The sequence below is a fragment of the Phocoena sinus genome, chromosome 6 (genome assembly GCF_008692025.1).
Source record: "Phocoena sinus isolate mPhoSin1 chromosome 6, mPhoSin1.pri, whole genome shotgun sequence".
NCBI classification, from domain to species: Eukaryota; Metazoa; Chordata; class Mammalia; order Artiodactyla; family Phocoenidae; genus Phocoena; species Phocoena sinus.
This window is the reverse complement of record NC_045768.1, coordinates 100,173,257-100,191,310: the sequence shown is the minus strand read 5'-3', so window position 1 is coordinate 100,191,310 and position 18,054 is coordinate 100,173,257. Positions and strand designations below refer to the sequence as shown.

Below are 18,054 nucleotides of genomic sequence, written 5' to 3'. Positions count from 1 at the left end.
TTAAAGGTTACAGACACACCATGAAGTACATGCAAAGAAGGGCAAGCATTAGGAAAAGGTGAGAAGGGAGGGTCACCCTTAGGAACTGGCTCTCACTTAGGCTAACGGAAATTGTCTGACGGGAAAAGAGATTTTTGAAAACAAGACAACACACACACACACACACACACACACACACACACACACTGTTGCCTCATTTGTCCCAGAAGTAAGACTGTTAGAGTCTTTTCCAAGAAATCTTACTGCCAGATCTCAGTGAAATTACCTGGGTACTAATACTGGAGCTGCATCCAGCATGCCTAGTAACAAATTAGTAATTTTAACAAGTGTTACAGCTCTACAAAGGAAAAGAACTATATCAATATCATATGTCAATGACATTATTTCAAATACAACTACACATTTATACAAATTTGTCTTTATTTATTTCCCACCCCATGACCCAGTCATTTCACATTAAGACTGAAAAAACAAGACAAGAAAACCAGGAATAAAAAGTGAAATTTTTGTATTATATTCAAGTATTTGTCTTTTCTGATTATATAAGAGAAAACGAGTATTAGGAAATCTAACTTCAAAAGACAAATTCAAAATGCTTCCAAAGAGAATCAGAGACTGTTAAGCCAAAAACCAGTGATCCAATGTGTCTGATTCCATGGTGTTTAAATCCCAGGTCTCAGCCTTCTGCTGTCCCTCACTCCAAAAGGAACTGAAGTGCACGTGAGACCACTGACACCCAGAGCCGCTCCCCCTCTGCCAATGCAACGCCTGCTCAGTTTTCTTCTAAAGATTTCTAAGCTGAAGTTTCTCTTCTCACACACTGTCATATAAAATAGGGATTTCTGCTTCATCCCCTCCCTGCCATCATACCAAAAAACAAATAAATGCAAATTTGAAAAGATTAAATGTAACTGTCTTTTAAAACCCAGGTAACGCAAGGTATGACTGAATTAGCCCTAAGGACTGGAAATTTTTAAACGGGGGAAAAATAAACACACAAAAACAGTGCTTCCCCAAAACACTGAAACCCACAGACACAGTGACAACTTTCTAAACTGAAACGTCTGGACTTTGGAAGGAGTGTCATGTTTCCCAAAACCAACTTCTAGAAATCGTAACATGGATTCAGAAAAACTCCTAACAAAATGAACCAACAGCCGGGAAGAGGGTATTGAGCAAGGGAAATGAGTGATTCAATTTGCAAACATATCAACAGAAAAGAAGGTGACACACTGGGGAGAAAGGGTCAAGAAAAGCTCATGCCCCCTTCATGAACCTTCCAAGCTGCTGAATTTCACAGGTTCTGATGCTTAATTCTAAAAAAACTGAAACTTACTAAAGGTCAGTAACAAGAAGCAAAGCTGTCTTGTGCCTGAGTGTGTGTATATGAGGCAGGGAGGGAGGTAGGAAGAAATCAACATGGCATGCTATAAAGCAACTGAAATATACAGAAAAAACTGCATTTGGCCTCTCTTAGGAGGCCAAGGAATAGCTAAACACCTCTTTCAAAGCCAGCTCAAGTCAAGTGTCATTAACTCAATCCCTAGAGAAGATTAGGTCAGCAAGGGCCTGACTATCCCACCAGCTGGTTTTACTACATGCCTTTCACATTTTCCAGCAATAGGCATATCTTGAAAAACCTTGCCTTCTTACCTTTCCCAGTTGCCCAAATAAAGTAGCTCTCTACTTTAAGAAACTTGCAAAGACTTCATTCATTATCACCTCTGGCACCAGAAATGGGAACTGCTTATTAGTAAACAGAGTTTGTAAGTGCAATCGCTGCTTCTGCGGGTTTCTACAGCTCAAGTTGGCTTTGGAGGCTCCTAAAGTAAAGGGTCCCCTGTCTTCACCCACGCAGTAGCAGACTACCCCCCATGTGCTCTACAAAGGCAACGAGACAATTTCCAGCTGATCCTTAGGGTGGAAACTGCTTCTTGGTGATATCAGGTTTAAAAGAGAAAAGAAAAAAAAGATATCTTATTCTACTGGGTTGGTGAAAGGGGAAACACCAACACAAAACCCCTTTCAGTCACTGTTAATCCTGCACAGCTGAGTTCACAGCTGAGTTCAGAAGTCTGATTGCTCTGACCAGCCCATGTCCTGATTGTTCAGTCACAGGAAGAACAGGTTCTCACACAGCTGGATGGCTGGTTCATGATGCAAGATTTGTCCTGACAGGAAAGCTAGCCTGTGCGCATACTTGCAAGGAGCTGGAACTCTAATGGTACCAGGCCAATTCCAGTACATGTGGCACAGTTTGAAAGTCAACCTGTAGGCCAAGAAGAAAACATGATCCTTTTCACTTTTCATCTTCAATTTGGAGCACATTATGTACTTCTGGGTGTGTGACACAGCATACTTACCAGCAAACTGGGGGACTGAGGAATAGATGATGCAACTTTTGGGAATCCTTATTTTTAAGTGGAGTTGTATCTATTTCCACTATTTGTAAGTCAAGAGGGCATGGGGAAATTCCCACTTTAGGTGCTCCTCTTTTTATATCAAAACAAGGAAAACAGCAAGGAGAACATGTTTTTGTTTTTGTTTTCTGCCTCAAGAAAAAGCTGCAGAAAGGTAAGTACCCCAGCAAAGTATTGATATAATCTGAGTGCAAGAGCAATGCATCTCAAACCTGGCTGTGTGTGATAATCATTAGAATCAGTTTTTAAAAATGCGAATGCCTCAGAATGCTTGGAGTTCGTGAAGCCTGGGTGTATTTTTTGAAAGGTCTCCAAGTAATTTTAGTGTACAACAAGGATTATCAGTCGCACCTCAAACAGATACCATTATCATGAAAGGCAAGAAGAAACTCAAGGGGTAAATATTCCTGGCAGTGGGCAGTATTTGTCTTTTCTGATTATATAAGAGAAAATGAGTATTAGGAAATCCAACTTCAAAAGATAGATTCAAAATGCTTCCAAAGAGAATCAGAAAATTATTAAGCCAAAAACCAGTGATCCAGTTTGTCTAATTCAGTGGTTTTAAAATTCCAGGTCTTAGCCTTAGCTCCCTGGCCTGAATTATTTACAAGTGAGGAGTAGGTTACTGGTCAGCTCACCTCTGCATATGATCAGGGCTCAGGTGTGCAGTGTTGAGAACACAAACATAATGGGTAGGAATGCCACAACCCTGTCGTACATGATGGGCAAGAAGGTAGAAGTCCACCCTAGAAAGGAAAAAGTACAAAGTAACGGTATAGTTGGATTTGGCCAGAGCTGGAAAAGATCTTGGAGATCATTCTAGCTCCTTCACCTAAGGCTCAGAGAGGTCAAATGACTGGATCAAGGACATACAAGGACCAAACTAGGCTGAGAATTCAGGTCTCCTGACTCAACAGGCTATTTAAGAATGGTGGTAGAAATGACATCTGTGTGCAGAGGTTAAGCATGCATAGTCTTAGGAAAAGACTGTATGTTCAATATTATACACTTAAGAGGTAAAAGCTTCATTGTTGGTTTTAAATAGTTTTTAAATTTTTACTTTTTAACAGTAAAATCTCTGATTCCATTCCACATCTCTCTAGGCAACCTCCCCATTCCAATACCCAGGGAACAGACAACTTCTCCAACCTATTCTTGTTGAAATACTGTGTCTCGCCCACTTACCACTCACAGCTTGTTATTGTATGATCTACCACAGTCCCGGGGGAGGGAGTCACAAAGTGCTCGGTAGCAGACAGGTACACACTGGTGCTGATTTTCTTCTGAACTACAAATACCACCATCTTGGGATGATAATTCTCAAAAGCTTCAAAACACTTCTGTAGCTGAGGAATCTCATAGCTGGCAACTGTCTTTAGTTGGCCATCAGACACTCCATCACGGTACACCACAATCTTCTCTGGGAGACAGTGGTTCACCTGAAACAACACCCTGCTGAGGTGAATGAACTGTGTGGCTCTGGGGCTAATGACCACAGGCAGAGAAAGGCTCACTCAGTGAACAACCTGGAGACACGGCAGTAGGTCCCTTTCACAGCTGGACCCAAAGCCATCATGTTGGAAGGGCAGGGAGAAGCAGCTTCTAGTCATTTCTAGACTTCCTCAGGGTAGTAAAACCGGTCTGGTACACCAAAGGTGTTATAAAATATGAAACCAAATAAACAAGCTCTGAGTCACATATATACGGCTTATACTGAAACGGTGTGAAAAGAAGTTAAAAGGAAGGAAAATTATGGGCTGAATCAATCTTCCTACTACTTGGATTTAACACTAATTACCTGTCTAGGCAAAAAACAAGGTGAACTGCTGCAGAAATTCTAACATACAACTGCACATCCCACAGATCCACCATCCTCACGTTTCTGTGTATCAGCAACATCCAAAGTTGCTGACAAATGAAAGGGGATCCTTTACTAAATATTATCCTACCATCAGGTATAGTGTGAAACATTCTTTTTTTTTTTTTAAATATTCTTAATATAACTAAGTAAACTCCAGTCCTGGTAAATTGTCCATGGATCCAAATCAAATTAAATGCTGGCTTGAATCAGTTTTGAAAAATAATTTTTCCCCCATTTAGAGATATAATTATGTTCTAGTTGTATGTGACTTCAATAATTTTAAAAAATAAGCTGTTTCATTTTAAACTATAAGTTTTCTTTAAAGTGCTTTGGTTTAGGGACTTCCCTGGCGGTCCAGTGGTTAGGACTCCATGCTTCCACTGCAGGGGGCACGGGTTCGATCCCTGGTTGGTGAACTAAGATCCCACATGCCATGTGGCATGGCCAAAGAAATACATAAATAAATAAAGTGCTTTGGTTTAATTCAGTTAGTGACAGTTTGATTCTGATTTTGGTTCATCCTAGGTTTTTGTTCACAATTCCCCTCAAAACCCTAATTTATCATTGAATTAGATAGGCTTATACTACATATTCTTTATAGGTTACTCTACATGAAAATTTAAGTTTCATTTCAAAGAGCCCTTTTTAATAATAAATAATCACCTAGCATCTTTTTGGAGTTTAAGTTTAAAATTCAAATATTTTATAAATGTCTCTTTTTTCTGAGACCCCGCAAGTACTGTATTTACAAACATGTGATTCATCTTCACATTCCAAGATTGGAATTATTGCCCCGGTCGTACTTTTTTGTTTTTATGTTGTTTTTGGCTGTCTAGCATCTATTCCACCTCTTTTTGGTAAGAGCATTTTAAGTGTCCTCCTGCCTCCAACAGGGTACATTGGAATTTGTGCGATTATTAATCAAGGTACCTTCCCCTAATCCAGGGCTTCTCAACCTCAACACTACTGACATGTAGGGCCAGTGAATTCTTTTTATTGGGGGCTGACACGAGAGGATGTTTAGCAGCATTCCTGGCCTCTACCCACTAGATGCCAGTAGCAATCTCTCTCAGTTATAACCAAAAATGTCTCTAGGCTGCCCACTGGGGAAACAAAACTGCCCCAGAAGAACACTCCTCCCTCACTCTGACTCTTCGACAGAGAATAAGAAACACTTGGAGTTTTTCCCTTTGTGGTGGTGCTTCTTCAGGTCCCTGCTTCTGGAACCCTATCCATTTCCCAGCTTGACGCTCAACCTTCCCACGAATCCTCTGAGACTCTCCATGATCTTACCAATTAATCCCCATTTTGGTAAAGTTAGCACGTTTCTCTGACTTCCCAAAGACCCCTAACTGATACGTTGTGTAAAAGGGTGGGTAACACAGGCACTTAGATCTGGAAGAAAACCTGATTTCACAGATGAGGAAACAGAGAAGAATTACACTGGGTCTGGGGTCAGGGGACCTGGAACTGAGTCTGAATGTGCTTCTCCTCAGCTATGCTCCTGAAGACTCAGCTTCCTCACTTGAAAAATGGATGTAAATGAGCACCTTACTTTTCTTCTTCTCAGGGTTAAGAGGGTTAAAGTGTGTGTATATATGTATATAATTTTTTTAAGCTACACACAAAAGTTGAGAACAAACTAGATCAAGGACATACAGATATTCTGAAGCACAGGGAAGGGATCTAACAAGATCAATGGAGTGAAAAATAGAATCAAATTCGTCTGAAGTATTCACTGATATTACCTCTTTCTTTAAAATCTGCTAACCAACTACTGAGTGTGAGACATTATACTTGGGCCTATGTAAGATTCCAGTAGAAGTGAAAGGCATGATTCCTGTTATTAAGGAGCTTTCAAATCTAATAATAACAGTCAACAATGGTAACTTCTCTAGGTCATCTAGTCCATTCTCCTCATTTCATAAATGATAAGGCTATGATCTAGGGGGGTCAAAATATGAGACAAATCACAATACTGAAACATAAACATTAAATATACATTATTAAATCACTTCAGTACTAGGGTAAATACATGAAACAATAAATTAATGAAAGCAGGACTGTGCTTGTTGGCTTACTATACAACGGTGAGGATCAAGTAGAAAATAAGTATCTGCTGGAAGTCTGAGATGTTCTTTTATGTGTGATTCCATTCATTCACTGAACAAACACTTAATGACCACTAGATATGAGCCACTGTGCTAGCCTCAGAAAATTTATAAATTATCTTGATACCTTCCAAATATTAGTGGAACTCAAATTAACACTGGGGAGACAGACACAAAGTAAATACTCTCAATACATTACAAATAACATAACAAAGAATATAAATAAAATGCTATGGGAACAGAGAAGTATAAGACATTTGTTCTCTAGAGGAAAAAGTGAATATTATGCCTCAGTGAAAGAACTAGCAGACAATTCAGTCAGCAAGACGGGTAAAGGATTCCAGGTAGCACTGCAATGTACTGAATACTACAACATGGGTCAACTCTGAAGACATTATGCTAAGTGAAATAAACCAGTCACAAAAAGACAAATACAGTATGATTCCATGTGTATGAGATACTCAGGGTAGTCAAAATCAGAGACAGCAAGTAGAAGGGTGGTGGCAACGGGCTAGGGGGAGGGCAGCATGGGGAATTAGTTTTAGGGGGACAGAGTTTCAGCTTTACAAGATAAGAAAAGAGTTATGGAGATGGATGATGATGATGACTGCCCAACATTCTGAATGTATTTAATACTACTGAAATGTTACACTTAAAAATGGTTAAGATGGTAAATTTTATGTTATGTGTATTTTACTCAATTAAGAAAAACGGGGGAAAAAAAGGAAGAAGAGGCCAGGAAAGCTACTAGAAGTGGCAGGTGCAGAAAGGGCAGGCTGAGGTCTGGAAGAGTCCCCAAATAATCACTTGCTCAAGATAACTCTCCACCCTAAGATCCTCCCAATTGTGCTAAGAAAAGGGAAGTGAAGGTGGAACTGAGAAGCAGAAAGAACCTATACTCTCACACATTGGAAACTGGCTGCCTGAAGCTTTTGATTCCAAAGGCAATACCGTGGCCCACTCCCTTCTGTCTCCAGGGTCGAACACTAGTCAGACCAGTCCAGCAATATGAAGTCAGAGCCAGAGCCAGAGCCACAGGAAAAGCAAAAGGGGCTGAATTAACTACAGCTGAGTTTAATCTTCTCAAGGCTCAGGCCAAATAACAGATGAACTCAACATTAAGTGATTACTAATCATGAGAGCTAAAGCTAAGGCAAGTGTCAAGAATGTAGCTTGGTTCTGATTTTCACACATGAGTGGAAGGCAACACTGGCACTCAGACTCACATGTGGTCTAGGAGCTCAGATGAAGGGTATGGGCCAGAGAGTGATTCTCAATGTGTGCTCTGGGCTCCAATTCTTCCCCTTAGATGTTTTAGGGAGTGCACAGAGTCAAAACTAATTTCACAATACTACCACTACATTACTTGCCATTTTCAGTCTAATTCGCTCATAAATATCCAATAGAATTTTCCAGAGAGTAAATGATGTGTGACACTGCAATAAATTAAATGTAGGATATTCACTTGTCTTTTACTAACCCAAACATTAAAGCCATTCGCCAAAATGTAAAACATCACCAAACATTTTGAAAGTAATCTTTAATTTAAAATGTTATTTATGGGACTTCCCTGGTGGCACAGGGGTTAAGAACCCGCCTGCCAATGCAGAGAACATGGGTTCGAGCCCTGGTCCGGGAAGATCCCACATGCCGCGGAGCAACTAAGCCAGTGCACCACAACTACTGAGCCTGTGCTCTAGAGCCCGTGAGCCACAACTACTGAGCTCACGTGCCACAACAACTGAAGCCCGTGTGCCTAGAGCCCATGTTCTGCAACAAGAGAAGCCACTGCAACAAGAAGCCCGCACACCACAATGAGAAGCCCACGCACCACAACGAAGAGTAGCCCCCACTCGCCGCAAGTAGAGAAAGCCCGCGCGCAGCATCGAAGACCCAACGCAGCCAAAAATAAATTAACTAATTAAAATAAAAATAAATGTTATTTATGTTATTAACTATATTGAGCTTACTATTTTTAAAGTAAATTAAAAAACATTAAAAAGTTCTCAGTTTTAACTTCTAATATGGTAATTATTGACATATACCTATACAAACAAAAAAATCAATAATATTTAAGAAGGTAAAGATTTCCTTAGACCAGAAAATTTGAGAACTGCTGGACCAGAAATATAAATCTAAATACAGATATTAAATAAAACCACAGGGCTCCCCTGGTGGCACAGTGGTTGGGGGTCCGCCTGCCGGTGCAGGGGACACGGGTTCGTGCCCCGGTCCAGGAAGATCCCACATGCCGCGGAGCGGCTGGGCCCGTGGGCCATGGCCGCTGGGCCTGCGTGTCCAGAGCCTGTGCTCCGCAATGGGAGAGGCCGCAGCGGTGAGAGGCCCGCGTACCGCCAAAAATAATAATAATAATAAATAAATAAATAAAACCACAGATGAGATTAAGCTTGCCAACAAGGCTTCAGGTGGTGGACCAGGATTTCTAAGAAACTCTGCCACTGAGGACAACTGGAAACGCTGGACAAAATATAAAAACATCTACCTGAAGGCAGTATCAGAGGAAGGATGGGGGCCCAGAGGAATAAGCCAGCCTTTTGAACCTGTTTTTCCCCGGCAGCATGTGTTGATTTTGCTGATTCCACAAGGGTACGTAAGCTAGACGGATGTTTGGGAGTGGTGCTTTTTTTAAAATCACAGCTTTATTGAGATATAATTTGCTATACCGTAGAAGACACTCTTTTAAGGTATAAAAGTCAAAAGTTTTACATTTATCGAATTTTGCAACCATCATCGCTATCTAATTTTAGAACATATTCATCACCCCAAAAGGTAATCTCATACCCATTAGCAGTCATTTCCCATCGCCCACCCTAACCCCAACTCCTGGAACACACTGACACACTTTCTGTTTCTTTGGATTAGCCTATTTTGGACAAACAGAATCATGTAATATGTGGTCTTCTGTGACTAAATATTTCACTGAGCATAATGTTTTCATAGTTCACCCATGTTGTATCAGTCCTTCATTCCCTTATGTTGCCAAATGATATTACATTACAGGCTATATCACATTTGTCCATTCATCGATTATATGGGTTTTTTCCAGTTTTGGCTATTATGAATAATACTGCTATGAACATTCAAAAACAAGTTTTGTGTGGACGTATGTTTTCAATTCTCTTGGTTTATACCTAGGAGTAGAATTGCTGGGTCATATGGTAACTCTATGTTTAACATCCTGACGAAATACCAAACTGTCTTTCAAAGAAGCTCTACCATTTTACAGTCCCACCAGCAAAGTATGAGGGTTCCAATTTCTCCATATCCTTGACAACACTCTTATTATCTTCTTTATTTTAGCCATCCTAGTGTGTGTGAGGTGGTATCTCATTGTGTGTGCATGCTTTTAAATAGGGACTTTATTTTTCAGACCAGTTTTAAGTTTACAAAAAACTTGAGGCCATAGTACAGAGTTCCCGTATACACCTTCCCCACAAACCATACACACAGTTTCCCCTATTGTTACCATATTACATTAGGGTAGTGCATTTGTTACAACTGATAAATACTGATACATTACTATTAACTAAAGTCCACAGTTTATATTAGCATTCACTCTCTTCTACATTCTACAGGCTTTAAGAAATGCATGTCATTTATCTACCATTATAGTACTTTTACAGCCCTAAAAACCCCCTGTGCTCCCTATTTATACTTCCCTTCCTCACCCTCCCAAACCTCTGGCAATCATTGATCTTTGTACTGTGTTCATGGTTTTGTGCCTTTCCCAGAATGTCCTACAGTTGGAATCATATAGTATGTAGCCTTTACAGATTGGCTTTTTCCACTTAAGTTATATGCATTTATGCATTTAAGATTCCTCCAGGGCTTCCCTGGTGGTGCAGTGGTTGAGAGTCCGCCTGCCAATGCAGGGGACACGGGTTCGTGCCCTGGTCCGGGAAGATCCCACGTGCCGCGGAGCGGCTGGGCCCATGAGTCATGGCCGCTGAGCCTGCGCGTCCGGAGCCTGTGCTCCGCAACGGGAGAGGTCACAACAGTGAGAGGCCCGCGTACCGCAAAAAAAAAAAAAAAAAAAGATTCCTCCATATCTTCCCATGGCTTGATAGCTCATTTCTGTTTACTGCTGAGTATTTAATTGTCTGGATGTACCATAGATTATTTGTCCATTCAACTACTGAAGAACATCTTCGTTGCTTCCAGTTTGAGCAATTATAAATAAAGCTGCTATAAAAATCTTTGTGCAGGTTTTTGTGTGGACATATGCTTTCACCTCATCTGGGTAAATACTAAGGAGTGTGATTGCTGAATCGTATAGTATGTTTAGCTTTGTAAGAAACTACCAAACTGCCTTCCAAAGTGGCTGTACCATTTCACATTCCCTCAGACAATGATGAGAGTTCCCATTGCTCCCCATCCTCACTAGCATTTGGTGTTGTCAGTGTTTTAGGTTTTGGCCATTCTAATAGATGTGTAGTGGTATCTTGTTGTTTTAATTTGCCATTCCCTAACGTTATATTGAGTATCTTTTCATATGCTTATTTGCCATCTGTATATCTTCGCTGGTGAGAAGTCTGTTCAAGTCTTTTGCCCATCTTTTAATTAGGTTGTTTTCTTATTGAGATTTTAAGAGTTCTTTGTATATTTCAGGTAACAGTATTTTATCAGATATGTTTTGCAAATATTTTCTCCCAGTCTGTAGCTTCTTTTCATTCTCTTAGTGCCTCTCACAGAAGTTTCACAGAAGTTTTTTTTTTTTATTTTAATTAAGTCCTGTTTATCAGTTCTTTATTTCATGGATAGTGCTTTGGTATCAAAAAGTCATCACCAAACCCAAGGTCACCAAGATTTTCTATGTTATCTTCTATACTTTTTAAACTTATGCATTTTAAAGATAAGTTTGTGATAATTTTGAGTTAATTTTTGTGAAAGGTATATGGTCTGGGTATAGTTTTTGTTTTTGTTTGTTTGTTTGCATGTGGATGGGCAGCTGTTCCAGCACCATTTATTGAAAAGATTCTCCTTTTCCACTGAAGTGGCCCATGATCTTTTATCAAAGATCACTGGAATCTATTTGTATAGGTCTACTTCTGGGCTCTCAATTCTGTTACCTTGACATGTCTACTTTTGTTTCTGTTGATACCACACCATCTATATTACTGTAGCTTCATAGTAACTCTTTGAGTAACAGAAGTCCCCTGATTTGGTTCTTCTTAGGTACTGTGTTGGTTACCCTGTGTCTTTTACCTGTTTAAACTTTACAATCTGTTTGTAAATATCTGCAGAGTAACTTGCTGGGGTTTTGACTAGGGCTACAGTGAATCGATAGATAAATTGGGAAGAACTGACATCTTAACAATATTGAGTCCTCCTATCAATGAACATGGGATATCTCTCCATTTATTTAGATATTTGATATTTTTCATGAGAGTTTTAGAGTTTTCTTCATGTAAATCTTATATAAACTTTGTTAGACTTCCATCTAATGTTTCATTTTTTGGTGCAAATACAAATGGTATTGTTTTTAATTTCAAATGCCAATTGTTCATTGCTGATATATAGAAAAGGAATTGATTTTGTGGGTTTTTTCAGTAATTTAATTTTGTATATTTATGTTGTATTCTGCAAACTTGTAATTCCAGCAGAGTTTTGTTGTTGTTGATTTCTTGAGATGTATACATAGACATCATGCTACCTGCGAAGTTTTTTTTCCTCCTTTTTGACTGTATAACTTTTACTTCCTTTTGTCTTTTTGCATTAGCTAGGACTTCCAGTATGATGCTGAAAAGGAGTGGTGAGAGAAGAAATAACTGTCTTGTTCTTGATCCTAGGGGAAAAGTATCTAGTTTCTCACAATTAAGTACAAGGTTAGCTGCAGGACTTTTGTAGATGTTCTGTATTAAGTTTATGAAGTTCCCCCTATACTCCTAGTCTGCTGGGAGGTTTATTGTTGTTTTTTGTTTGCTTGTTTTTCTTTTTTGTTTTTTAAATCACGAATGGGAGTTGACTTTTGTCAAATGCTTTTTCTGCATCTACTGACATGATAGGATTTTTCTTCTTTAGCCTGTTGATGTGATGGACCACACTGATTGATTTTCAAATGCTGAACCAGCCCTGCATAACTGGAATACAAACCACTTGGCTGTTGTATCCTTTTTAAGGGTTGCTGTAACAACCATAAACTGGGTTGCTTAGAACAGCAGAAATGTATTCTCTCACAGTTCTGGAGGGCAGAAGTCCAGAACTGTGGTATCAGTAGGTCCGCATGCTTCCTCCAAAGGCCCTAGGAAAGAATACTTCCTTGCCTATTCTAGCTTCTGGTGGTTTCTGGCAATCCTTAGTGTTTCTTGGCTTGTAGATACATCACTCTGCTTCCGATCTCTGCTTCCACCTTTCCAGTGCCTTCTCCTGTGTGTCTGTGTCTCTGCTCCTTCACATGACCTTCTATGACTCTGACCAAACTTCCCTCTTCTTAAGAATACGTCATTGGCTTAGGGCCCACCCTAATCCAGCCTAACCTCATCTTAACCTGACTGAATCTGCAAAGACCCTACTTCCAGATGACATCACATTCACAGGATCGAGGTGGACATGAATTTGGAGAGGCAGTATTCAACTCAGAACTGTTATGGTGTATAATTCTTTTTATGCATTGTTAGATTTGCTTTACTAATATTCTGTTGAAGATTTTTGCATCTATAATCATGAGAAATATTGATCTGTAGCTTCCTTTATTGTAATGCCTTTATCTGGTTTTCATGTGAAGTGGTACCTCATTGTGATTTTGATTTCCACTTCCCTAATGACTAATGATATTAAGCTCTCTTCATGTGCTTCTCATCTATTTGTATATGTTCTTTGGAGAAATGTCTATTCAAATGTTTGCATATTTTTATGCTGGGTTATTTGTCTCTTTGTTTTTCAGCTGTATATTCTGGAAACTATACCTGTACTAGATATACCAAATGAATGATTCTGTCCCATTCCATGGGTTGTCTTTTCACTTTCTTGTACTTTGAAGCACAAAATATTTTAAATTTGATGAAGTCTGATTTATGTTTTTCTTGACTTGCTTTTTGCTTTCAGTATCATATCTAATAAACTGTTGTCTGTTAAATGGTCACAAAGATATAAACCTATGCCATCATCTAGAGTTCTATAGTTTTAGTTCCTACATTTAGGTCTTTGATCCATTCGGAGTTATTTTTTATATAGTGTGAGGCAAGGATCCAACTTCATTCTTTTGCATGTGGATATCCAGTACTCCCTGCACCATTTCCTGAAAAGACTATGCTTTCTCGCCACTGAATGTCACCCTTGCAGCAATCAGTTTACCATAAGCACACAGGTTTACTTCTGGACTCTCAACTGATCTCTACGTCTCTTTCCATTTCAGTACCAGACTGTCTTGTTTCTTCTAGCTCTGTAGTAAGTTTTGAATTCAGAAAGTATGAGTCCTTCAATTTTCTTCTTTTTCAAAATTGTTTTGCCTATTCTGGAATTTTTCACATTTCCATATGAATTTGAAAATCAATTTGTCTATTCCTGCAAAAAAAAATGTTAGACTTTTGATGTGTATTTCCTTGAATCTGTAGATTAATTTAAGGAGTACTACCATTTTAACAATATTAAGTCTTGAATATGGGTTGTCTTTCCTTTTGCTTAGGTCTTCTTCAATTCTTTCAACAATGTTCTGCAGTGTTCAGTATATTTTTTGCATTTCTTTTGTTAAATATTTTCCTACATAGTTCTCTTTTATGCTGTTATAAATGGAATTATTTTAATTTCATTTCTGGATTGATCATTGCTAGTGTAAAGAAATAGTTGACTATTGTACAGCAGTCTTGTATCCTCAACCTTGCTGAACTCTTTTACTAGCTACAATAGAGTGTGTTTATTCTTTAGGGTTTTCTATATGTAAGATAATGTCAAATAGAAACAGACATAGTTTAACTTCTTCCTTTCCAGTCTGGATGTCTTCTGCAGTTTTCTTGTGATATTTTTGTTTAGCTTTAGTATCAAGGTAATATTGGCCTTATGGTACGAACTGGGAAGCGTTCCCTCCTTTCCTATTTTTTGGAAGAGTTTGTGAAAGAGTATTAATTTTTAAAATGTTTGGTATAACTAAAAAGTTTTGATAGTTTGTGCCCTTCTTGGAGTTTGTCCATTTCACTTAGGTTACCTAATTTCTTGGCATACAGCCATTCATACATAGTATTTTCTTAAAATCCTTTTTTTATTTCTGTAAGGTCAGTAGTGTAGTCTTTTTCATTCCAGATTTTAGTATCTGATCTTCTCTTTTTCATGGGTGGTCTAGCTAAAGGCTTATCAATTCTGTTGATCTTTTCAAATAATCAATTTGTGGTTTACTGATTTTCTCTGTTGCTTTTCAATTTTGCATTTCATTTCTCTATGCTATAATCTCTATCAATTCCTTCTTTCTTGCTCTGAGTTTAGTTTGCTCTTCTTTTTCTAATTTCTTAAGGAGGAACTTGGGCTATTTGGAGATTTTTCTTCTTTTTTATTATAGGTGTTTACAGCTATACATTTTCCTTCTAAGCACTTTTTTACATACATCCACAAGTTTTGGTATGTTTTGTCTTTATTTTCATTTACCTCAAAGCGTTTTCTAATTTCCCTTTTGATTTCTTCTTTGACCTCCTGGTTACTTGGGAATATTGTTTAATTTCCATATAGCTGTGACTTTCCCAGATGTCCCACATATTATATTCTAATTTCATTCTATTGTGGTTTCAGAACATATTTTGCATGATTTTAATCCTTTAAGATGTACTGAGTCTTGTTTTATAACCTGACATATGTTCTATCATGGAGAATGTGTCATGCACATTTGAGAAGAATGTGTGTTCTGTTGGTGTGTGTTCTGTAGATGTCTGTTAGGTTGAGTTGGATCACAGAGTTGTTCAAGTATTTTATTTCCTTGTTGATCTTATTTCTAACTGTTCTATCCATTATCAAAAATGAAGTTTTGAAATCTCCATCTATTACTGTAGAATTGTCTATTTCTCCTTTCACTTATGTTAGTTTTTGTTCCATATATTTTTGGATGTACGTTGTTAGTTTCATATATGTTAATATTTTATGACTTCCTCATTGATTGACCCTTTTGCCATTACGAACTGTCCTTTCTTGTCTTTAGTAAGAATTGTTATCTTAAAGTCTGTTTTGCCTGTTATTAGTATAGCTACTCCAGCTCTCTTTTGGTTTATCTTGTTCCATTCTTTTACTTTCAACCTCCTGTGTCTTTGAAACTAAAATATGTCTCTTGGAGAAAGTACATCTTCATATTTTCACTTAATCCAAGTTGCTAATCTCTGCCTTTGGTGTTTAGTCCATTTACATTTAATGTAATTACTGATACGGTAAGATTTACATCTGCCATTTTACTATTTTTTTCCACATGCCTTGTATCTTTTTTGTCCCTCTATTCTTCCTCAACTGCCTTAATTTGTATTAAATAGACATCTTCTAGTTACCATATTAATTCCCTTGTCGTTCCTTTTCTTTTATTTTTCAGAGTTATTTTCTTACTGTTTCACCTGGCGATTACAGTTAACATATTAACTTATAACAATCTCATTTGGTCAGCTAATACAAAATTTGTTTTAAAGATTTAAAAGATTTAAAGATTCTTTTAAAGATTTAAACCACTGGTGGCGCAATGGTTAAGAATCCGCCTGCCAATGCAGGGGACATGGGTTTGAGCAATGGTCCAGGAAGATCCCAAACGCCACAGAGCAACTAAGCCTGTGAGCCACAACTACTGAACCTGTGCTCTAGAGTCCATGAGCCACAACTATTGAGCCTGTGTGCCACAGCTACTGGAGCCCGTGCACCAAGAGCCCGTGCTCTGCAACAAGAGAAGCCACCACAGTGAGAAACCCATGCACCACAATGAAGAGTAGACCCCGCTCGCCGCAACTAGAGAAAGTCCCCCACCTGCAGCAGTGAAGACCCAATGCAGCCAAAAATAAGTAAATAAATAAATTTATTTTTTAAAAAAGATGATTTATTATTTATTTATTTATTTTTGGCTGTGTTGGGTCTTAGACGTGGGATCTGTCGTTGCACCGGTGTGCGGGCTCTTCGTTGTGATACGCGGACTTCTACTTGTGGTGTGCAGGTTTTCTCTTCTCTAGTTGTGGCACACAGGCTCCAGGGCACGTGGGCTCTGCAGTTGTGGCACGCAGGTTCCAGAGCACATGGGGTCTGTAATTTGCGGCATATGGGCTCTAGTTGAGGTGCGCACGAGCTCCGTAGCTGTGGCACGTGGGCTTAGCTGCCCTGTGGCATGTAGGATCTTAGTTCCCTGACCAGGGATAGAACCTGCGTCCCCTGCATTGTAAGGCAGATTCTTTACCACTGGACCACCACAGAAGTCCCAATACAAAATTAATTTTTGTATTATTCAAAAACTTTGCTCCTATTATGGCTCCATTCCCTCCCCTCTACTTTGTGTCTTTATTGTCATACAAATTATATCTTTATACACATCCACTTAGATTTATAATTACCACTTTATGCACTTGTCTCTTAAGACACAGACTACAAGAAAAATTACAAACAAAAATATATTTTTGCTCTCTTTATGTTTACCTATACAGTTACCTTTCATGATGGTACTTACTTCTTCATGTGGATACAAATTACTGTCTAGTGTCATTTCATTTCTACCTGAAGGACTCCCTTAAGTATTTCTCGTAGGACAGGTCTGCTAGTGACAAATTCCCCTAGTTTTTGTTTATCTGAGAGTCTTACTTTCTCCATTAAAAAAAAATGACATGTAAATCACATAAAATTCACCATTTCAAAGAGTATAATTCAGTGGTTTTAGTATACTCACAAAGTTATATACCTATCAACACTACCTAATTCCATAATATTTTCAACACCCCCAAAAGAACCCTATACCCCTTAGCAGTTACTCCCTATTCCTGCCAGCATCCTCAATGCCTGGAAACCAGTAATCTCTTTTCTGTCTACAAATTTTCCTATTCTGGATATTTCATAGAAATGGAATAATATAAATATGCAGCTTTTTATGTCTAGCTTCTTTCACTGAGCATAATAGTATTGTCAAGGTTTCTCCTTTATTTCTCAACAGCAGCTTTTCTGGATATACAATTCTTATTCAACCTTCTTTTTCTTCCAGCATTTGGAATATGTCATCCCATTGCCTTCTGGCCTCCATGATTTCTGATGAGAAGTCAGCTCTTAATCTTACTGAAGATGCCTTGAACATAATGAGCGGCTTTCTCTTGGTGCTTTCAAGATGCCCTCTTTGTCTTTTAGCAGTCTTACTTGGTTGTGTCTAGGTATGGGTATCTTTGAGTTTTTCCTACTTAGTGTTCATTAGGCTTCTTGGATGAACTGATTACCTTCTTTATTAATTTTGGAAATTTTTGGCTATTATTCCTTCCAATGTCCTTTGTTCCCAATTCTCTCTCACTACTCCCCTTCTGGGAATCACATTATGTTTATATTGCTATGGCTGACGGTGTCCCACAGATCTCTGAGCCTCTGTTAATTTTCCTTATTTTTTTCTTTCTTTTCTTCACACTCAATAATCTCAACTGACCTATCTTCAAATTTGCTAGTTATTTCTTCTGCTTAATCCAATCTGATGTTAGGCCCCTCTACTGAAATTTTCATTTATTACATT

The 18,054-nt window shown here is 38.5% G+C and overlaps 1 protein-coding gene across 2 annotated transcripts in view; it reads right to left on the bottom strand.

Annotated features, from left to right (window-relative positions):
• Positions 1 to 2,112: 2,112 nt before the first annotated feature.
• Positions 2,113 to 18,054, bottom strand: part of PIWIL2 (piwi like RNA-mediated gene silencing 2) — an 89,450-nt gene continuing 73,508 nt past the window's right edge. Inside the window, exons 20-22 of one of the 2 annotated variants that reach the window (XM_032635400.1) lie at positions 3,606 to 3,859; positions 3,059 to 3,166; positions 2,113 to 2,269 (exon numbers count right to left, since the gene is read on the bottom strand). In XM_032635400.1, coding sequence (XP_032491291.1) covers positions 2,113 to 2,269; positions 3,059 to 3,166; positions 3,606 to 3,859 — 519 coding nt within the window. The remainder of the gene's footprint in view (positions 2,270 to 3,058; positions 3,167 to 3,605; positions 3,860 to 18,054) is intronic. The other variant, XM_032635401.1, reaches the window with a different exon arrangement.